This window comes from Emydura macquarii, unplaced genomic scaffold (assembly GCF_026122565.2).
Source record: "Emydura macquarii macquarii isolate MOO-44397 ecotype Brisbane River unplaced genomic scaffold, CSIRO-AGI_Emac_v2 contig_2924, whole genome shotgun sequence".
In the NCBI taxonomy this organism is placed as follows: Eukaryota; Metazoa; Chordata; order Testudines; family Chelidae; genus Emydura; species Emydura macquarii.
In genome coordinates, this window is record NW_027133061.1 from 2,228,530 (window position 1) to 2,250,706 (window position 22,177).

The 22,177-nt window shown below is 54.9% G+C and overlaps 1 protein-coding gene across 1 annotated transcript; it reads right to left on the reverse strand.

Annotated features, from left to right (window-relative positions):
• Positions 1-3,996: 3,996 nt before the first annotated feature.
• Positions 3,997-7,387, reverse strand: LOC137167361 (gonadotropin-releasing hormone II receptor-like). The gene is made up of 3 exons (XM_067569465.1): positions 6,336-7,387; positions 5,520-5,724; positions 3,997-4,537 (listed from the first exon to the last, which is right to left on the reverse strand). The coding sequence occupies exons 1-3, from the start codon at positions 6,909-6,911 to the stop codon at positions 4,041-4,043; spliced, it is 1,278 nt and encodes a 425-aa protein (XP_067425566.1). The 5' UTR covers positions 6,912-7,387; the 3' UTR covers positions 3,997-4,040.
• Positions 7,388-22,177: the final 14,790 nt, after the last annotated feature.

Here is a 22,177-nt window from a genome sequence, read left to right on the forward strand (position 1 = left end):
TTTTATGTTGACATATCCTTGAATCTGTAAGGGAGACTGTGTGTTCCAGTGGATGGGACGACAGATGCCTGGATTTCATTCCTGACCGCTTCATGACTGTGGTGAAGTCATTTCCCCTCCCCGTGCCTCAGTTTCCCCATGTGAAAAAATTAGAGGTTGGAAAATGGGGCCCAAAACTGGGTTCTGGCCTTAAATTGCTTTGAGATCTCTGGCTATCAAGTGTTATATATGTGCTAAGTACTATCGAATTATTACCTATATTGGTGGTGTTCAGATGGCCCAGCTGAAATTGGCCCCTATCCTGCCAGGTGCTGCATAGACACAATCAGAGACAGTCCCTGCCCTCAAGAGATTAGTTTATATAGACAGGACAAAGGGGTAAGCTCTTGAAGGCCAGGGCTGTCTCTGACTGTATGTGCAGTGCCTAGCGCATCCGTGGAAACAAGGGAAACTGAGGCAGAGAAAGAGGAAGTGATTTGCCTCAAGGTCACCCAGTAGGCCAGTGGCAGAGCCAGGAATAAAACCCAGGTCTCCTGAGTCCCAGTCCAGTAGACCTCACCACTTCTCAAGAACTGCAATGCAAGTTTGCTTCCAACCCAATCCTGTTTTGCTCTGAACTGCAGCAAACCGCCTTTGCCCTTCAATGGAGCCTTAGGAAAGGTGGTTTAAAGAGTGGGTGCATGGGGGGGAAATTCCAGTTCAGCTGATGTTGGCCCTGAAGCTGGGCAAAACCTCTAGCAGGGAAATGCCTTGCTCAGAAACCAGTTCCATGTGGACTGTGCCACTCAACTCCCACCCACCCCCCTCCTGCTGTGTGGAAACCCTTTGGATGGGCTTGTCTAAAGCGGGTTTACAAATAGTGGATTAATCCCAGCTCCTCCTCCTCCCTGAGCTGGGCTGGCAGCAAAGCTGTTCCTCTGGGCTTTGTTGATCAATTCTAATTCATTTCTGCAGCTCGAGCCAGATGTTTGAATCTGGGGTGAACCACCCTGGAGCTCTCTCTCCCCAGCCACCTTCACCTCCCAACATCTTCAGCTCTTCTCAAGCAGAGTTTAGTCTTTGTCCAGCCTACAGGCAGGGCATATGGCTTTAGATTTTAGCTGATAAATACCCCATATACAATCAAAATGGGTGTTTATCCAATAAACACTAGCAATGACTATCGGTGTTGTCTGCACCGCTTTCCCATTGCAGTTTGCATAGGTGATGTTCTTGCTCCCTGGCTTGTATCTAAGGGCTCGTGTACACGGAGCAGGAATGTGGACTGTGGAGAGTGTGATTTCCAGGCATGCTAATGTATTGCGCATAAATTGGTGTAGACCCTGCAGGTGTACACTAAAGGTTCCTTGCTTTGCTTTAATGTAGTGCTCTTTGAAACAGTACTTTGTGTGTATGCAAAGAGAGAGGCCTGAAAAACCCTGATTTTTGGAACTTTATGTAGAGCTCAAAAATTGCTAAAAATAACCTCCCTACAATTAAAATAAACTGCAAAAAAGAGAAGCCCAACCTATAGGCTATTGGGTTGAGATAGGTAGAAACTATAAGTCTCCATGTCCTAAGGTCCTTATCTGGCCTCTATCACCATAATATCTAACGATCTTTAATGTATTTCTTCTCACAACCCTCCTGTCAGGCAGGCCAAAGCTACTATTGCTAGTGTGCAGAAGGGCTAAGTGAGTTGCCCAAGCACAAACAAAACGTCCGTGGCAGAGCAGGGATTTGTCCTGGATCCCAGCATAGTGCCTTAACCACTAGACCATCCTGTCTGTCAGTTGCTGGGTTGCTCTGCCTGGGGCAAACTTTCTTTTCTACCCATGAGAGCCCATCAGTTTCCTGCTGCATTAGATTTAAGGATGGGAAAAGACCAAGGCCGCACTGTCAGGGTCTTCTATGTTGCAGTGAAAGTTGCAGGCCATGGCCATGGCTGGCCCAGGTCAGCTGACTTGGGCTCAGGCTGTGGGGCTATACAATTGCAGTGTAGACATGGGTCTAGAACCTGGGAGTTCTGTCATCCTGCCCTGACCACTAGTTCACTTTTCTCTCCCAAATCTGGGAACAAAACCTGGTCTAACTCCCAGCCTGTGGCTCTAACCACTAGTCCTGCATGTGAGATGTATAGTTGATGGATGTGTCAGTTAGATACGGTGGAAGGGTGGGTGGGGAAGATGACATTTCCATAGAGGATGTAACAGATGTTGTGTGGATGCTGTCAGGGTATGTCTACATTGCCGTGAAAGGTGCAGGCCACAGCCACTCCTGGCTCAGGTCAGCTGACTCGTGCTGGGGCTGCTGTGCTATAAATCTGCCATATAGATATTCAGTCTTGGCCTGGAGCCCGGGCTCTCAGATCCTGCAAGCCCCACAAGCCTGACACGGTCCAGCCACCGGTGTTGAATGCAGACATAACCCTCTGCCTGGGCTCTGACTCAGGTTTGAGCCCATCCCCCATCTGTCCACACCCAAATCAGTCTGATGTGGATCAGCAAGCACTCGGGTCGTAGGACCTGCTGTGACTCACATCTGAGCCCTGTCATTTTGCAGTGTGGATGCAGCTCAAGCTGCAGACCTGAGTCAGAAGGTCTGTGTAGTGCAGTCTGGACGCCTTAGCCCGCTATGAAATCCGGGTCCAGCAGCTGTAAGCCCAAGTTTTACAGTGCAGTGTGGATGCTCAAGTGCGGGCTTGGAAACACCACGTCCACAAGCCTGGGTCCCACAGACCTGGGTTTACAACTCGCTCACTCTACCTTCGCCCACTTTACAGTGCACACGCAGTGCTGCCTAGTTCCTGTCAGATGCCCTCTGCAGCCGATGAGCTTAGTATTTTACCCACCTGCCCTAGGAAGGCTGGAGGTTCTCAGAATTCCCGGGTTCTGTTTCCCCCCATGCAACTGGCTTATGGTGTGATGATGGGGTGAGTCAATTTGGGCACCTGCTTCCCCAGCTGTGAAGGGGGGAGATACCTTGCTCCTGAGGCAAGAAAGCTTAATGTAATTAACATTTGTCTGGCGGTGGAATCTTGAGGCTGGAAATCCGGAATGGGAGAAGAGGACAGTCTGGGATATAACCAGTCCAGAGTGGTCCTGCTAGGTGCCGGAGAGCAAAAACCTCTTATAAAATGTATATGATTAAATTCTTCCCCCCCATCCCTTTTATTACTGCAGCCCTGTAGTTTTCAGCCTTTTTGGCTGAAATCAAATCAATAGCACACTCCCGAAAAGCAATTCAGTGCCTGAAGTGGTTTTCCCATTCTAATTCATGCTGGGTAAAGGCAGCTCCATGATCAAGCCAATCGGAGAACAGATATAACACCATGTGACTGATGGACTTGACTGGGAATTATGGGGTGGGAGGAACCGCTTGGAAAAGTAATCAGGACCTGCCACCCCCCCACTCCCAAAATGTGTGTTTCTGCTGGGGGAGGGGAGGCTTTCGGCACTCAGGGACCAACTGATGTATTTGGTGGGGGGTGTCATGGAAGTGCAAATGTGGGGATCCCCCCCCCCTTGAGACCAGATTCCTTCATGGGTGTTTGAGTGGGAAGTAGATCTGGAAAATATTAATTCCTTGCTCTTGTCGGGTAGATCTCAAAGCATTTTCCAGATGAGGTCAGGATCATTATCCCCATTTCACAGATGGAGAAACTGAGGCACAGAGAGGGCAAAGTGACTTGCTCATGGTCACCGAGTTGGGAATAGACCCTGGGTCTCCTGAGTCAGTGCTCTGTCCACTAGGCCACACTGCCAGCAGACTTTTAAGAGGTGACCTTTCCAAGGAGCCGAGGCCCACGACAGCCCGCTCTCTGCGTCCAGCTCCACCCGTCCCATCCGGGGAGCAGGCAGCCTGGCCCAGCTCTGGGTAATGAGAGACCGATGGGCACAAAGAGAGGGGATCAAGCAGAGGATTCCAGCTGAGAAAATAATCTCGATTTATTGGTGGGTGTTTGAGTGAGGGAAGACCCCACTGGGCACATTCTGAGGGTCCCACCAGGCTCTCCCCATTGCTGGGAAGCAGAGACGAGTCCAAGCGTGGCAAAGGTCCACTCATATGAAGCTCTCCATCGTCTTCCTCCGGCACAGCTCGCACCTCCCAACAGGCAGGGCCACGTTAGCCATCACCTCCAGTTCATACTTGCCCGAGCCCCCCTGCTCCTCCCCGGCTCTTCTGATGGGCCCGGCCATGGTGGAGGCCCGGAAGGAGCCAGTCAGCGTGGAGGCCGCATCCTGCTCCTTCCTGCGGTAGGTGCATCGGCACACGCGCTGGATTTCCCGGCGGAAGCGCATGGTGAAGAGACCGTAGATGAGGGGGTCCAGGCAGGCGTTGAAGAGGCCGAAGAGGAAGAGGATGTGGCTGAGGGATGGAGGCACCTTCTTCCGGCTCAGCATCTCTGGGGAGAACCAGTACCAGAGGCCCAGGAGGTAGTAGGGCGTCCAGCACAAGACGAAGGTCAGCACGATGACGATGGACATTTTCAGGGTGCGCATCCTGGCGCGGGGGATGTTGTTGTAGGAGCGGCGGAGGTGGACCTCCTTGGAGGAGACTGCAGGGCAGAGAGCGGGGTGGGGGAAGGAGAACAAAGAGAATAAGAAGAGAGAAGGGGAGGGGATGATGTGAAAGGGGAGAAATGCGAGCGAGAGGGAGGGAAATTCTGCAGGCTGAAGGAGAGCGCTTGTAAGAGGGTGAGGAAGAAACAGTGAGCAGAGGGAGGTGGAGGATTAAAAAGAGAAGGAAGAAAGAATGTGAAAGAGGGAAAAAAAGAGCGAGGGTCTCCATGCCCTCCATAGCCCGTGTGCAGGGGCAAGGGAGGGTGAGTGTGGACACAAACAGGTCCCTGCAGCCTCCCAGAGCTGGAGTGACAAGGAGGGCGAAGGCGGCTGGAGACGGGTCCATGGCTGCTGGCTGCTGGCGCTAATGGCCGTGGCAGGCAAGCCATGGCAGTGGGTAGCACTCGGGGGAAAGCGGGGGGTTCTGCACATGACACCGAGCCGAGACTCTCACAGCCGGCGTATGGGGGGACATGAAGGGGCCGGTTCTCTGGAGCTGGGGGCTGGGATTGCTTTTCCCTCTAAGAGAGGCAGCAGAGAAAGGATGATGGATGGATGGATGTGTGTGTGCAGGGATGAACGGATAGGTAGAGGTACAGAAAGAGAGGGCGGAGAGATGGGGGAAAAAAGAAAGGAGAGAAAGATGGGGGGAGAGAAAGAAACTGAAAGAGAAAAGAGCCCAAGGAACGAGGAAGGAAAATGACAGCGTGGGAGAGAAACAGAATGCTGGGTCAAGAGAGAGAGATTGAGAGAGAGAAAGAGAAAAGATGGAGGCGATAGGGAGTGAGGGGCAGAGGAGAGAGACAAACGCACACGCTCTCACGCACTTACACACACACGCCGGCACTCACACATCTACACACACACGGCCTGATCTCCTTCCCACCCCCCAGGCAGCCCCCTTGCTGCAGTGGGATTCATGTACGCTGGGAGCTCCTGGGCAAGGGCTGGGCACCACGAGACGCAGGCCGGGCTCACCGCACGCTCTCTTCATCTTGCCCGAGATCTCGACGAGGATGCGGGAGTAGCACAGCACCATGATGAGCAGCGGCAGCAGGAAGAGGCAGGCGAAGGTGAACATGTTGTAGAGGGTCTCCTGCCAGTGGGCTTGGAAGCTGCCCACCGTGGCGCACTGGATGAAGTAGATGGGCTGGGAGCGGCTCACTGTGTGGAAGACAAACATCTGGAAGAGACCCGCCCGCACCCCGCCCCGGAGAAACGGTTAGAGCTCGGCACCCCCAAGGAGCTACATGTGATGCTGGTCATCCATCCTCATGCTCCTGCCCATTACACCATGGCTTCAGCATCCCTGCCTCTGGTCCATACCAGATCAGTCCATTCATCCACCTCGTTCTATATCTCTGCCGCCGGCTCATATCATCAGATCACTCCACTTGTCCATCCATCCCACCTCCAGTCCATACTGTATCTGACAACTGGCCCATCTAGTCTGGCTAGCTCATCCTCTGTCCATCCCGGATCCATTGCCTGCAGGCTGGTCTCCCTGTATCCCGGCTGTCTGTCATCAAACCACTGGCCTGTCTCGTCTTGTATCCCTCTGTCCGCTCCATCTAGTCGGGTGTCTCTGTAATCCTGCCTATTCTACATCAGGCCGTCGGTCCATCCAATCTGTTACCCCCACACCACGGCGCGTCAGAGGCCTGTTCTACCTAGACCAGACCTTGGCAGTACCGGAAATGCCCTGGCAAAAGGAGGCTGCGCCATCAAGATCCTGACCCGGGGTCTGTTCCAAGGTCCCCCCCCACCTGCCCCTGCGTGGCCGTGGCGACCTACCTGAGGTAGAGCCAGTAGCACGCTCAGGCCCCAGGCCACGCACAGCATGGCCTTGTTCTTCTTCTTGGCGTCGCCCACGCTCAGTGGGTTCAAGATGGCCGCCTGGCGGTCCAAGCTGATCACCACGGTGATGAAGGCTGAGGCGTACATGGCCACCAGCTTGAGGAACATGAGGGCCCGGCAGGCCAGGTCACCCGCGTACCACTGCACCGTGATGTTCCAGGCTGCGTCCAGGGGCATCACCACAAAAGTCACCAGCAGGTCGGCGGTGGCCAGGTTGACCATGAGGATGCGGACGTGTGGCCTCCGGTGGTACTTCTGGGTGACGGTCCACAGCATGGCAATGTTGAAGCAGGCCGAGGAGAGGAAGAGGACAAAGGTGATGGCCACTCGGACTTTGGCGGCGGTGGAGAACGTGGGCAGCAGGAAGGCCTCCTCGCCAGGCAGGCTGGCGTTCGCTCCACCGCCAGGCGAAACCTCCACCTCCTCCCGGGGCGGTCCACGGCTCTGGTTGGCCACAGTTGGCGACCCCAGTTCAAGCAGCCCACTGACCTTCAGGTGGAAAGTGGCATTCATCTCAGAGGCTTCATTCCCACCCGGAATCTGCCCGGCAGCCTTAGGGGGATGTGAGGGGCCGGGATCCAGGGTGCCAAATCCGGCTCATCCCCCGGAAGCCAAGCGCCTCCTACACCTTGGCCGGGCTCGGAGACCCTGAGCATGTTTTGCTGCTTGGATGGGGACTCCGCTAACCTGGAGCTGCCCGGATTCTGCTCTGGATTTAACAAGAAACACCTTCTTCGGGCCCAGGGAACTGTATTTCTTCTTCACGGGGCAGCAGTTAACTCCTTCGTGGCCTGTGCTGCTGAGAACCAATAGGGTTGACTCTCGCTTCTAATTCTCTGCCTGAGACGGACAAAGGACCCCTGTGAGGAGCTGGCAGGAAACGTGGCTCCGCTCTGCTTTCCCAGTGGTTCCACCAGCCCCAGATGTGGCCCAGATTCACAGGAATGAACAGGCACCCGTGAATCTCTGATCAGCCAATCAGGATTGGTTCTGACGAGGTAACGATTCTAGCTTGCATCTGATTGGCGGGCTCAAGATGGTGGGCGTTGCCCCCGAGCTCGGAGACGCGCTCTTGTAGTTGAATCTGGCTCTCAACGGCAATCCATTGCTGGGGTGGGTGGAGGTTTTAATACGTCGCCTCCAGGCTCTTCAATGCCGTGACTGCAAATGCAGCCCCTCCGGAGGCCTGCTCCTTTTCGGGTGCAAATTGCGCTGTGGCCACGGCTGCTGCAGGGTAGGATCCCACCCAAGGGCTTTTCACTCCCTGACAGCCAGCAGCATCCAGGGATACTGTTTGTCTCGCTCAATATCCCAGGTTGATGCACGTAGGCGATTTCCAGCCCGCCCTGGCGCTGTGCAGAGCAATGTGCAGACACATCTATCTGGAGAGAGCTGTGCTTTACATGGTGCGTGTCAGTCTCTCGCTCCCACCTCCAGGATGCGTCAGAACTGCTGGGGGCCCAGAGATCTGGCCTTTGTTTCCAGGAATCTGTGAATGGACCAGAAGATGCAAGTGTATTAGACAGCTGCTGTTTTTCTACCTGCCACAAGGGGGCAAAAAGTTGGTTCAGCCCCCGAAGCTCATTTGACGGGGCTCCCTATGGAGGGTGCCAACCCCAGGGGCTAGTTTACGGCCCCACCTCGACTCAGTGGCTTCAACGCTTCCAGTGGCTGATGGATACTGGGTCAGAGCGTGAGCGCCCCATGGCAGAGCTCTGTGTCCCAGATGGCTCTGTGCACAGGACCAGCCCTCTAGGACTGACCGTAGCTGGGGCCGGTGGTGATTTTGGTGAGGTTGGAACCGGCATGCGATCAGCATCCCTTGAACTGAGCAGCCCTGGGCTAGGAACTGAAGTTTGTGCTGCCCTTTGTGTCCATCACAGCCCCCGCTTGTCTCTTCCTTACCCCGAGGGATACTTCAGGCACCTGGGCCCATGGTCTGAGACCCACCAAACTCATCGCATGCAGGCCACCAGATGTGTTCAGCCTCCAGCCACTGCTAACCTGGATGGGAACGGGTGCCCTAAGGACAAAAGACTCCGGATCCGAGAGCAGCTTTCAGAGCATGGGCCTGTGCCCTGAGGACTCCTCTTCCAATGGTTGAGAAGTCACTGACCCCCCGCACCCCGTCCAGTTCCCCTGAGTTCTATAGGCGAGATCAATCCAGCATCCACTGGAGCCAAGGGACGGGCTGAGAGCGACAAACAAGGCCGACACCAGCCGGCTGGCATCGATCATTGATCAATGATTGCCCGATGCTGGGGATCTTCAGTGGCTCCAAGGGAACCCGGCTCCTCTAACACTTGCTCTGTACCCATCCACTGCGCCCCATGCTGCCAGCAGCTCCCCATCTCTCATGCCCCAGCAATCTCCCAAGGGTGCAGCACCCCAGAGGCTGCCAAACAGGCGGCACCGCTCAGTATTGGTGGGAGGCGGCAGGCTGAGCCTCGGCGACCACAGCTCCGCCGGAGCAGGAGCAGGGCAAGACATGTGGCGTGGGGACGGTGCCCAGCCGGACTGAGAATCTGACCAACCCCGGGCTACGCTAGCCATGCAAGCAACAGCGTCAAGCATGGCTGGTTCCTGGGGCTCGCAGCCTGCCTCCCCCAGAGCTGGGGGAGCAGCAGTGGGGTCGATCCGAGCCCAAAGGGGCTGCCCGTCCCCTGGCAGGTTCCAAGCCGTACCCTGGGGCAGGCTGTGTGCATGCCGACCTGCACGTCCCTGTGTGCCCATCGCAGTCACCTCGCCCTGACCTAGCCGTGTTATTTTTAGCTCAGCTGCTGGGAGGATTCGCTGGCGGCTGATTTATCGGTTGCTGGCAGGGAAGAATAAAGAGGAGCCGGTGCTAAGAGGCAGGAGGCTGGAGCTATTTCCAGCAGCCTGCACAAGGAGGGTAGCAGAGCAGAATGCCGCTGCCGGCCAGGTACCTGGGACAGAGGCCTGTGCCAGGTTCTCATGGCTGAGATGTCACCAGGGGGCTCCCCCGGTGGAATCCCCTGGGATCTCCTTTGGAGTTCGAGCCACTAACTGGGGCATGTGTTGGGATGCGAGGAAAAGGGTGAGTCTCAGTCACGCTCAGGCCCTTCTGGATGATGCTAGAGTAGAGCAGGGGGTTGATATTTCGGATTTCAGTCCTGGGCCCCTCTTTTTCCCCCACCTCCCCCTGCACCTTTTAATCTGTCGCCATCAAACTGGTGCAGTGAGCTGGCCAGAGGGGCGGGTGACGGGCAGGTGCCTGAGCAATGCTGGGGGATGCACTTTGCTCTCCAGACATGCTAAGCTCCGCAGCCCTTCAGTGCTGCAGATATAATACGAGAGCATCTCGGATGAGGCTCAGATGGCCGGCAGGAGCCAGTGGTCAGAGCTACAGTTATGGGGGCTGGAAATTGCATAGGGGGGAGTGGGTGGGTGGGGAGGATAACAACAACCCATAGCTTTTTTTGTCCATAGAGCTGAAAGCTCTTGACAAAGGAGGTCAGTATTATTATCCCCATTTTACACGTGGGGAAATTGAGGCACAGGGAGGGGAAATGACTTGCCTGAAGTCATCCTCCAGGTCCCTGGCAGGACTGGGAATTAAATCAGGTCTCCTGACCCTACCCACTAGGCTACCCTGCCCCCCCAGGTGAGGGTGTAAACCAGAATGCTATCCACTCCCTCACCTTGCAACTTGCATTCACACTGACTTACTGACGTGCATCTTAGACCTGGTCTGCATGAGGCAATCGCATCAGTTTAGTTACAATTGTTTCTTAAACCTGAGTCAAACCAGTGCAGGCCTCTGCCTGGATGCTCTTATTTCAAGTTAACAGCTGCTTATTTCCGTTTAACTTAAACCCGTTCCTCGGTCGACTTCAGCTGACCTGATGCCATCCTGCCCAGGGGATTCGGTGAGCCCACACCCCGGCCTGCTCTGCCATGGTCCCGACGCTGCAGACAGACACCAACACACCGAGGACACCTGTCCTGTCCCGTGGCGACTGGGCGTGGGCGGCTGCTGCTTGGTAATGTACACGCAGACGGGGGCAGGGGGAAAAGAAAAGCTGTTGTGGGAACTAGCAGCTTCTGAAGGCAGCCGTCAGGGCCGGCGCCAGCCAGGGGCGCACGGCTCAGCAGCTTGTGACTTGAAATCAACAGCTAAGGACTGATTCCGTAGCTAGAGACCAAGGACTCGATTTGTCCTGGCTCTGCGCTGGGATTCCTTGGGGGGAAAAGGGGCAGTAATGGAGGGCAGTGTAGTCTAGTGTATAGATCAGTGGCGTGGGCGTTGGCAGACCTGGGTTCTAGTTGTGGCTTTACTGGTGACCTTGGGTAGGTTGTTTTGCCTCTCTATGCCTCAGTTTCCCTTGTCCATATAGACTGTAAGCTCTTTGGGGCAGGGGCCATCTCTCACTATGTATATGTACAGCACCTAGCACAATGGGGCCCTGATCTCAGTTTGAGGCCTGTAGGTGCCACAGCAATATAAAGAACAGCAACTCTGGATCAGTTTGGGAGGCTGACGCTTTAGGCCACGAACCAGTCGCAAAATTGACTGCAGCTTCTCTTTGGTTCTTGGTGTTGGCCCGAAAGGCAGAGCCCGGCAGGGCTGCTGAGTACTTCGGCTCCCAAGCATGGTTTTATTTTTACTAATACGGGGCACGTTTTCCCCCCTCCTCCGGTCTGGGAGGAGGAGGAGAAGACGACAGCTGGCAAGCTGCTTGTCAGCAGTGGACAAACTTCCCCTCCAGGCCCTGCCCTGCTCTGAACCTTCCAATGCTTTACAGAGTCGGGGGAACCAGCACTCCGGGCTCCCGCAGCTTCTAGGCCAACCTCTAGGCGAGGGGAATGGGAGCTAGAGATTATAACAAGGGAGTCAGGACTCCTGGGTTCTGTGCCCAGCCGCAGGAGGCAAAGGGGGTGAGTGTGAGGGGGAACGAAGCGTTAGGACTCCTGGGTTCTATGCCCAACTTCAGGAGGGACACGGGGTCTAGTGGTTAGAGTGGGGTGGGGGCAGGGCTGGGCGTCAGGATTCCTGGGTTCATTCCTGGCTCTACCATGGATTGGCTGCATGATGTGGATCTGTCTGGGCCCCCGTTTTCCCCAGCTGTACAACAGTGAGGCGGGAGTGTTCCCGGCTCAGTATTCGATCTCCTTTCGGATGGACACCACTCAATCCCCTCCTTGGGGGCATGTCCCCAGTCCCACCGCCCCACTTTGCCCTGAGCCATGACCCCTCCAGTCTGCTCAATGGGCCGGTGGGTCCATGGCTCTTCAGGAGGGGAGCCCCATCCCTTACTTCCTGGGAGGAGGGGGCTCCCCTGAGAATAAGGCTGTGAAGCTCAGCTGTGACTCTGTTGGCCTCTCCAAAGAGAAGCTGGCAGCTGGGGTTGGGAATCTGCACTGGGTCCCCCCCCCCTGCTCGCGGAGGAAGGTGCCAGCTGCAAAGGAAGGAAGGAATGAAGCAGCGAGGGTGCCCAGCGGGCAATTGAGGGAGGTTCACATTTTAACCCCTTCCCCTCCGGCAGCATTGCTGCACCCCTCCTGGCTCTCCCGCCAGGCCCAGTTCTAGCCCTGTTAGTCGCACCAGCCCAGACACGGCAATGCTAATCAGACACCCCACTGCCATCCATGCAGGTTATACGGGGGTCAGACTAGGTGATCATCATGGTCCCCTCTGGGCCTGGAACACACGACTAGGACTCCGTTATCCCTGTCCCTTCTCCTGCCGCCCAGGAAGGATGGGTTCGTTCCATCACAGGCAGAACCACGAGGTCTCTGCACCCCACCCCCGAAGACGTCCAGCGAAGCGGCACGGTCCCTGCCCCCCATCCTCGCTGCCATACACTGACCCACGGCGAATGGGGCCAGCCTGGTCCCAGCAGCTTGTCTGGCCGTCGCTTTAGCCAGATCTCAGACGCTCTCAGGGCCATTTCCCAGAGGCTGAGTCTCCCCCGCTCGGCACCTCGCAGCCCCTCACAACAGCGGGGAGGAAGTTGGTCCATCCTGGCCTGGTGGCATTTCACACCCCCCCTCGCTGTGATGATGGTGCAGGGTGAACAAGAGGGAATCAGGCCCCAAGGGCTTGTCCTGGACTATGTCCCACCAAGTGGTGGGGGCTCTGACGGGGAGACAAGGCTGCAACCTCGGGAAACTTGCACTCAGTAACTCTGATCGTGAATTTCACCCCCATACTCCTCATCATTCCCCCCAGAGGTAATCCCTGCCCCATCCCTGTTTACGCCTCCAGATGCCTGGACCCTGACAGGCAAACTATCTACTCAGGTCTTTGAATCACCCCTTAGAAATAGATCCTTCCTGTCATCTTTGCTGCTTGCCTCTGCAACGCGCCTCCCCACCACCACGCACCCAAAGACCCGCTCCCGCTTCCCCCTGCTCGGAGCATAGCACGATCCGTTTGTCTAGCCGTGCCTCCTTCATTTCCCCGCTCCCTCTGCCATCTCTCAGGGCCGTCCCGCGCACCCCGCGTGGGTGGAGCGTCTCTTACCGTCCCTGTGCGTTTGCCAGCTCTGCAAACCTGCACAGCAGCGTGACTGCTGCAGAAAGATCCCTCCGGCCTGGGGTGGGGGGGGATGGAGAGCGTTCCTGAGCTCCTGGGCTTCTTGCCTGCGATGCACCCCGGCTCCTTGGCAAAGCCCTCCGCTGCGAGGCTGGCTCTGGGGCCCGCGACACCCCGGCGGTTAATTTCCCACCGCTCCAGACCCGCTCCTGGAGGTCACTGCAGTGCCTGGTTGCCTTCTGCTGCCTTCTGCTGCCGTCCCCCCCTCCCCTTCACCTCTCCCGGCTATTTAAAGGTGCATCACTCCCCACCCAAAAGCCCAGCTGGCGACGCGTCAGGCACCCGGCTTCGCAGGGCAGGAGGCTGTTATTCCTGAGCGATGCCAGCTGAGCAGCAGGGGATGGACGTTGCAGGGTCTGGCGACGCTGTAAGAGGCTGAGCTGGAAACTGGAGCCCAGGGCGTTATTTATTTATGGGCAGGGCCCCTGTGCGCTCAGGACATGCGTCTTGGCCCAAGGAGTTCAGAGCTCAGGGCTAAATCCAAGCACCAGTCACCCCCATAGGAATTCCCAGACTGGACCAGCATTGCCCACTGCTTCAGAGGAAGGTGCAAGACGCGCCCTAGAGGATAATTATGGGGCAATAGCCCCTCAGTTAGTGACTTACAAACAAGAGGAAGTTTGGCAGGGTATAAATCCATCTATTTCAGGGTGTAAACGAACCTCTAGTGGTGAGGCCACCGGGCTGTGATTCAGGAGACATGGGTTCTATTTCTGGCTCTGCTGCTGGGGTGACATGGGGTAAGTTACGTCCCTGTTCTGTGCCTCAGTTTCTCCATCTGTAAAATGGAGCTAAGCTTCCTGTGTAAAGTGCTTTGACAAATGCTAGATAAGAGCTCTTCACTTCCCCCAGTGAGATTTTTCTTCCGCTGTCACGTTGCACAGGATCGTTGTTAACATTTGGTCTTTTCCTTAAATCCCCAGCTCCTGGAGTCACATGTTGGTGTGAGAATGTGATGCGATGTGATGACCTGAGCATTTGTTAAAAGAAAGGAAGTTTCTAGCTGTGACAGTTGCAGAGAAAAGCTTTCAAACGTGATGCCTAACGGCGCCGAACCTAGAAGGTGAATTAAAAACAAAAAAAGGCTGCTTATGATGCTGACGATGGTTTTTTTTAAGGGTCCTGTGTCCTGATGTTGGAATCTTGGAAGCTGGCAATGCTGCTACTGCAGTGTTTGCTGCACCTGTCGAAAACGGGTAACGCATTTTTAGATGAAAAGTTTTGCAAATTTCAAGCTCATTTGTCATTTTTTTTTTAAAAAAGAAACAGTTCGTTTGGTGGAAATTTGGTACAAAAACGTCCGTTGAAATTTAAGGCATGCTTTTCTCTAGGAAATTTTCTGTTTCAAAAAGGGATGAGGTGGTTACGTTTTATTTTTTCCTGTGTCTCTCCTTTCCCCCGCCACTATTTTGGCCCTCATAAATGGGGCCAGGGGAAGGAAAAACCGCTTTTTTTTTTGGTTCTGGGGACTTGTCCAAAAAACAAATTTAGAATTTTTACAGAAAAAAGAAAAAAAAAATCATACAAAATTTCACTTTTGTAAAAAGGCCATTTTTTAAAAAACGAAAATTTGGTTTTGTTTGAAAAATTGCAACCAGCTGGCCTCAGAAGCAGCTGACACTAGGCACTGGGTACTAGGCCGGGTGGACCAGGGTTCTGACAGCATCTATCTCCCTGGTATTTCTGTCTTATTTTCCATTGGCTTTTTTAAACGTATATTTAGTGGTAGTAGCCCAGTTGGGTGCTGCACATCCACATAGGAGGGCGATTTTGTTATTATTTCTTATTTGCGTTACCATAGCGCTAGGAATCCTGGACTGGGCCCGTTGGCGCTAGGTGCTGTACAATCACAGAACAAAAAGATGGCTCTGATGATCCTTGCGCGGTGCTAGCCTGAGCCCAGGCTACAGAAGGGTCACGTCAGTGGCTGATGCAGCACGTTCACTCCCTGTAAGGCCCTAGGCTGCCAGTTGTGTCAGCTAACTGGTCCTCTGAGCACCACCGCACTCGAGGGCGGGGTTTTCAGAAAAATCCAAGCTCAAATAAGCTTCCTGTTTGTCCGAGGGAGGGTAACTCGCCCTTGGATTCCCAAGAGGCGGTCGACAGCGCCTTGAAGGGATGGCTCAGGCTGGAGCTCCAGGCACAGTGTCTCCACCGTAGCGGGAGTCCGTCAGCCCAGAAACTTGCTGCCACAGGCTGTGCAGACAAACCCACAGAGTTTGAAGCCAGATGCTCACATGGTCTGACCTGCACAGCCCCAGGCATTGAATTGCACCCACTTCTCCCTCGGGGGGGGTCCATAGCTAGGGTTAGACTGAAGCATTTCAGTCCTTCGGAGGCTAAACCATCACATGCCACAGGCAGAATCTTTTGACTTAATCCAGATTTGGGCCAGCAACCTACAAGATCCCAGTCCCCTGAGCTACCTACCTCCCGCTAGCGCCGCTCACCACGGCCTGGTGCTCACCCTGGCTTGTCCCTGCTGGTGCCAAGTGCTTTCTCAATTAGCATGATTCATTTTGTTCGGCTCAGCCCTTTGGCCCCTGTTTCTGGCAGATTAAAAGCTCCCGTGTTAGCACCCGAAGCAAATCTTTCTGTCCGACAGCACGTCAGGATGTGGGACTCTGTCTATCCCATCGGCTGTTGGGAAGAGACCAGAGAACCTGCACATGCCAAGTCAGAGAGATGCTCAGTCAAATGGTTCATGACTCTTCGTCCGTCAGTACAGCAACGTCAAAGTACTTTACAAACACTCAGGAATTAAGCCTCATGTGCTTATCATCATCATCACAGAGCCAGGGCGTCCCATTCACACAGCACAGCAGCGACAGATCTGAGACCAAAACCCAGGAGTCCTGATTTCCAGCTCTGAGGGGGTAACAGGCAGTCCAGTCATTTTGCCCCTTTCCCAGGACCTGGCCTCAGACCATCAAACCACATAACAAAATATTAACCAATCGGGACTCTCAGCTGCATGTTGGTGAGGTGTATAAGGGACAGCTTCACCCACCACTGAAATGCAGCCACTTCTGGGGTGGGGTGTGGCAGCTGTTTAACGTCACACAGCAACACTACACAACCATTTAGGACTGAAAGGAAGACAAATAAATGCTGCATCCACTTGAAAGATTTAGGGAGGAAGAATGGTGCGTGGCCCGGATAATGGCGTTAACACCCTCTGTTATGGGATGAGCCCTTGTTCTTGAATAAGCAAGAATTTGGTAAACTGAGACGGAAATCTCTTCCTCAGCTCTTGGGAACCTTGTATGGAAGGATCAATAGAAGGGCAAAGTCTCTATATTAGTTTGCATTGATCTGAGAGCCGGCAGCGTGGCTGACACAAACCCTGCAGCCATAACAAATGAATTGGTTATTAATAGCATGTAAAAGGCTGCCAGTCAGTTCTAACTTGGCACCGAAGTCTCCGGCTGCATTCTAAACAATGCATTCAGAGCCGGGGGAGGGCGATCGCATGGGTCGGTGCACTGGGTCCTGCTCTCTGACCGAGGCTGCCTGGGTGCTATTCCTAGTTCGGGGCAAGGTGCTTTTTGTTTCCCCCGTGACTGTCTTCGCTGTTTAGATGGTCAGCGCTTTGGGACAGGGACTGGCTTTCACCAGGGGGCTGGGCCGCACGTAGCATAACGGGGCCTTGATTTTGATAGAGGCACGACTGTGATGACGTCGCGCGTGTGCCCCCTGCTAACACCCGGCGCTCGTTCATAAAGTCTGAGGCCAGCTGGGCCCTTCTCATCATCTCCTCTGATCTCCTGCTTAACCCAGGCCAGAGACTCACCCTTAGTGATTCCTGCGCCAAGACCATGTCCTCCTTCAGCCCGATCAGGGCCAGCATTAGGGGTTAGCAAACAGGGTATCACCAGGGCCCCCATGCCACAGGGGGCCCCACACAGCGTGGCTCAGGCATCAGCTCCAGAAACGTTGCAGAAATCCAACGCGTGAGCAGGTAAGGGAGTCGGGGTGGAGGCCCATTCCTTAGTTTCTGCCCCAGGCCCCCACGCGTCTAATGCCAGCCCTGCCTGAACGGCGTAGCAAGATACCCAAAGTCCCCGTGCAGACAGCTACCACCTCTCACGGAGGTGGATTACCCACGCCGACGGTAACAGCTGACGGCCGCTGGAACGTTTTAAGTGTAGACAAGCCCTTATAATTACAAAGATTTTCCTAATAGTCAACCGAAATCTCCCTTGCTGCAGAAGAAGCCCATTGCTTCTTGTTCTATCTGCAGGGGATGTGGAGGACAACTGATCACCGTCCTCTTTATAAGAGCCCTGACTATATTTGAAGACTGTTACCAGGTCCTCCTCGGCCTTCTTTTCTCAGGACTAAACGTGCCCAGTTTTTTTTAACCTTTCCTCACCGCTCAGGTTTTCTAAACCTTGTATCGTTTTTGTTGCTCAGCTTTGGACGCTCTCTGGTTTGTCCCCATCTTTCCTAAAGTGCGGTGCCCAGAGCCGGACATAGGACTCCAGCTGACGCCTCGCCAGTGCCGGGTAGAGCAGGACAATTACCTCCTGTGTCCTACGTACGACGCTCCTGTTAACAGAGAGAGAGCAGAGCATGTATCTCTCACTTGTACGCAGCACAGTCTGTGCTGAACTCAGCACCCCGTATCTTCTTAAGGACAGAGCCCCAGCAGGGAGCTAAAGACACAACTGTAGTAGGGCTGGTGGAAATGTCTCCATCAAAATTCACAAGGCCCTTGAGCTGCTTGTGCTGTCTGAGGACCCATGGAAGCAGGTGCTGAGTCAGCGTCAGGAGCTTTTGCTAGGATGAATAGCCCAGCAGGATGGTAAATAATTCACTTGCATTTTGCAGTCACCCAGCTTGTCGGTTTCAGCCTGCACCTGATCCTCAGGGGATCGCGCTGGCCGCAGGCCCCAGCAGCTCCCGTTGACATCGCTTGGATGTTTCAAGACTGGTTGTTTTTCTAGAAGATCTACCCCGGGAATGATTTCAGAGCAGTTCTCTGGCCTGTGTTATCCAGCAGGTCAGACTAGATGATCACAGTGATCCCTCCTGGCCCAGGAATCTATGAATCTGTGAGGCCAAGGGAGGAGGCCGGGGGGGTCTCACTGACCCTCATGGGGCAGATGTTAGTCACAGGGCTTCACGCACAGCTGGCGGTGCTCAGAGACTACAGTGACGGAGCAGTCAAAGAAACTGCATAGACTTGAAGGGAGTTAATGGGAAGAACCCAGGCCTGGCTGTTGGGGAAATGTTTATCAATATGATTTTGGTCCCCTCCCCTCAATCTGAGCCCATGGACTCCATTTTAAATTGTGGAAGCCATCTTAAGTTGGCAGGATGGTGGTGCTTGGCAGGATGCCAAGGCCCAATAGTCTGCCTAGAAACGGGGCAAAAAGGCGGGAAGCCTGGCCGTTTGAGTGCCGTCTGCACAGACCGGTGCAGTGTGCGCGGGCTGGAGTGCCATGCGCACTGCGCTGCATGGCGGGAGAAATCCTGGCCGTCCATTGGCCGAAAGCCAACCAGACCACGGTGATTTAAGGCCGCAAGTGCCACAGGGTGGGTGCTGCCCATCTTGGTGGCAGAGCGGCGAGGGCGTCCCATTTGTGCGCACACTTCCAACGACCAGGCCGAGATGCCGACGACTGCGGACCTGGAGCCGAAGCAGACGCTTGCCCAGATCGAGATCAGCACTCCTTGGGTGGAGCGAAGCAATAACGTGAATATTGACCAGAGACTGAGGGTACCAAGGGTCGTGTTAATGGTGTTGGGCCTGGGGTTTATCCCCCCAGACTTTTCTTAACTCCCGTGTTCTATGGTTATTGTTTGTCACCTCAGGAAATCGTTATCTGATTCGATTCAATACCAGTGTGGGTTTCAGTTAGTCCCCAGAGATCGAGCCGGAAGTCAGGACAAACAAATCTTGTCGGGTAACATGGCCAGGAGACACCTGGTGGTCTCTGCACGGTGCTATCTAGACAATTTCTGGCTCCGCCACTGGCTCTCTATGTGACCTTGTGCAACCCGTTTCCCTGTTGTCTGCCTCTGTTTCCCCAGGGATAATTATCACCTCCCTCCCTCTGTTTACACCAGATCATGGTCTATTGGCCAGAGCAGAGGGCTGGGAGCCAGGCCCTCTCTGTGGTTTTTATTCTGGCTCTGACTCTGACTCATTGTGTGGCCTTGGGAAAGTCCCCTGATGATTCTGGGACTCCGGAAGTGTTACCCTGGGGTGGATTTAGCTTAAGACGCCTCAGTTTCCCCATCTGCAAAATGGGGATGAAATTTACCCACCGTCCCACACTACAGCGAAGTGTTGATGGCCATGTATCGACCTCCGGGCACTCACATATTCATTATGGAGACAGCATCCCCGAAATAAGCCAGGGCCAGGCTGGCACCAGGTTCCAATCTCTGGAAGAGGCAGAACTGAACCCCTGGATCCAAGTGGCCCCCACAGGTGGGGAAGCTCCAATCTCAGTGTCGTCCCCCCCACCTCAGTCTTTGCTCCTGAACCAATTCATTCTGGGTCAGGTCAATCGCACTGAACAGCTTCCCCTACGAGTCCCGTTCCCTGTTGGATCCCACGTCAACGGCTGTTACTAATGGGGGTTTAAATCCCCGTCCACCGCCGAGCTGTGTGGACACTGGGTTCTTGGCGAGGGCTCGCGTAGCGAGCGGGAGGGAGGCGTCTGTGCAGCGGTTATGAAATAGAGATGAGATGAAATAGCCTACGCTGGATTCCGGTGTAGTGTCCATATGCAGCGATGCATGGATGAATGGCTCCTTCCCATGGACAACTTAGAGATGGCCGGAGGAAGGCTCCATCATGACCTACGGGGACGCTCCGCGCCCCATGCAAGCCCCTAGAACTGGGGAAAGTCATTAGCAAGTGGCATCCATGCCGCTGCTGCCTGTGAGCCTCTCTGAGTAACCACAGCTTGGTGGAGCCTGATTTCAAATTGGGGGAGCGGGGAGGCAAAATCTGAGAGGCAAACTTGGGGTGGGGGGGGGCATGGAAACCATGCAGTGTTTGGGATGTAGCAACCTCAGTTAGAGCCGCCAGATGGCAGCATGGCTCAAAGAAAGGGAAACGGGGTGTCTGAGTCAACCTGCCGGCTTTGCTGGGCCTGGAAGGGACATGGAGTGACTGGGGGGTGTGTGTGTGTGGTTAAGGATTTCAGTCATTATCTATGTGTGCGTTTCTCTCCCCGTTCCCACCTGAATCCTTTCTGGATAATACAAAGCTTTCTGTTGGAGCCCCAGATGGACAATACCCATCAATACTGACATTGGTGCATTATCCTTTGCAGACCCTGAAATGCAGCTGCCTCTGGGGGGGAACGCGGCGGCTGTTTACCAGCCTGCCAGCCACGCTGCCCAAGGATCACTCACCCAGTGTTGAAATGCAGCCGCCTCTGGGGGGGGGGGGGGACGGGACGATGACGTGGCGGCTATTTAATAGCGCTCACCAACATGAGGCGAGGATTTAGGGCAGAAAATGAAAATAAATCCTGCGTCCAAGTGGAACAGCAGGGGAGGGGTTTTTTTGGGAGGCCAAATGGGATTGTCCATGCTGGAATTTGGACGGAGCGCCAGGCTTTCAGTAACGAACTCTCAGGAAAATAGTGCCTTGGCATTGGATTTATGAGCCTCCGCCAGTCCGGATCTTCGTTTTGTGCTAGCGGTCTGGCTGTGTCCCGGGGGGCAGCTCTGCCACTGCCGGGTCAACACTTCTTACATCGGCAGACGGGCGTTTTCTGCCGGTGTGGTTAATCCACCTCTCCAAGAGGCAGTAGCTAGGTGGATAGAAGACTTCTTCCAACGACTTAGCTGCATTTACGCCCGGGTTTAGGTTGGCCTAGCCACAGCATTCAGGGTGCGGCATTTCCCACAAACCCTGAGTGAGGTAGCAAGGTTGCTCTCATTTTTAAGTGTAGCCCAGGCCTAGCACCGCGCCAGGGGATTGGGTCTGGAACAAAAGCAGGAGGTCTGGCTAGAGGCCAAGGCACCGGGGCACTGCTGGCGAAAGGGAGCCAGAAGCCCTGGATTTTTCCGCCTCTTTCACATTTACTTTTTCCTCTCTGCCTCTTGCTCCAAACGAGTGGGCTGAGCTGAGACAGAACTGGAAGGCGCCGTCCTCAGCTGATTGCCTGTGTGGGAAGGAAGCAGGACAAAGAGGCCGGAAGCCAGTTCAGCAATTAAGGTGCTGAGGGGGAGTGAAAGCACCGGGCCAGGTGGGCGGCACACCAGAGAGCAGCGCGGCAGGCCCGGCTAAGGCCAGGCAGCGCTACTCTAGCTGCATCTCACATGGCGGGTCTCAGGGCAGGAACGGAGACGTTTCAGTGAGGGCTGGGTCATTCTAGGAGCCGTGTCGCTGGGGAGTCTGTTTTTCGGTGCGCCGCGCCTTTGAGTGTCCCAGGGCTTGGCTGTGCAGAGTCCCCTGGGTGGCTGCAGCGTGTTGCAGAGGAGATGCACACACCGTGCTCTCCCCCAGTGCACGTGTTTGGAGACATAGGACACAGGGATCCCACGTCTAGCTATGCCAGCTGAGATCATGGCTTGGGGAACCAGTATGCTTCAGGGCCTAAGTGGGTCACCTACTGGGGTCAGGCAGGATTTGCCTCTTATCCCCATGTGCAGAGCTAGGTACGATAAGTCAAATGCAATTTAAACTTTCCTCTGGAACACTGGCTGGGGGCCATTGCTGGAGGCTGGGGGACTGGCCTGGATACACCAGTTATGGGGTCTGGTGTGGCAGGTGGAGGGACGCTTGACTAGAGGGAGCAGTGCTCTGATCCAGTACAAAAAGAGAGTTATCTGAGACCAGTTATATGAGCCGGACTGTGCAGGGAGGAGCTGGGCTCTAGTGATTGATTGGGCTTGAACCGGTGCAGCAGGAGGAGGGCTACAGGAGTAGAGGGACCGGTTATCTGAGCCGGCGTGGGGGGAAGCAGGACATTGATGGACCAGTGGCTTTTCCCGTACGGCTGATCCTATGCGGCAATTACACTGAGGTACCTGGAGCTGAAATCCCAAGAGCTTCCCTTCCTATACGAGGCCACCAGGTGGCAGAAAGACCCCAACCCCAATCCCCAAGGAGTCGCAGGTGGGAGCCAGGCTGAGCTGTGCTGGACTTTTATTCACTGCTATGTAAAGACCCGGAGATCCCCCGACTCCCCCGGCTGGGAGAGTAGCAGGGGCAGGCTGGAATGACTTCCCCCACCGGGTTCCTTCT

What these genes read in the sequence shown, in the direction of transcription:
- LOC137167361 (XM_067569465.1), bottom strand. Translation starts at nt 6,911, where the DNA reads ATGAATGCCACTTTCCACCTGAAGGTCAGTGGGCTGCTTGAACTGGGG. An exon ending in TGCTACTGGCTCTACCTCAG is followed by an intron (nt 5,725 to 6,335) that starts GTAGGTCGCCAC and finishes GGTCTCTTCCAG; the next exon opens with ATGTTTGTCTTCCACACAGT. An exon ending in CAAGATGAAGAGAGCGTGCG is followed by an intron (nt 4,538 to 5,519) that starts GTGAGCCCGGCC and finishes TCTGCCCTGCAG; the next exon opens with TCTCCTCCAAGGAGGTCCAC.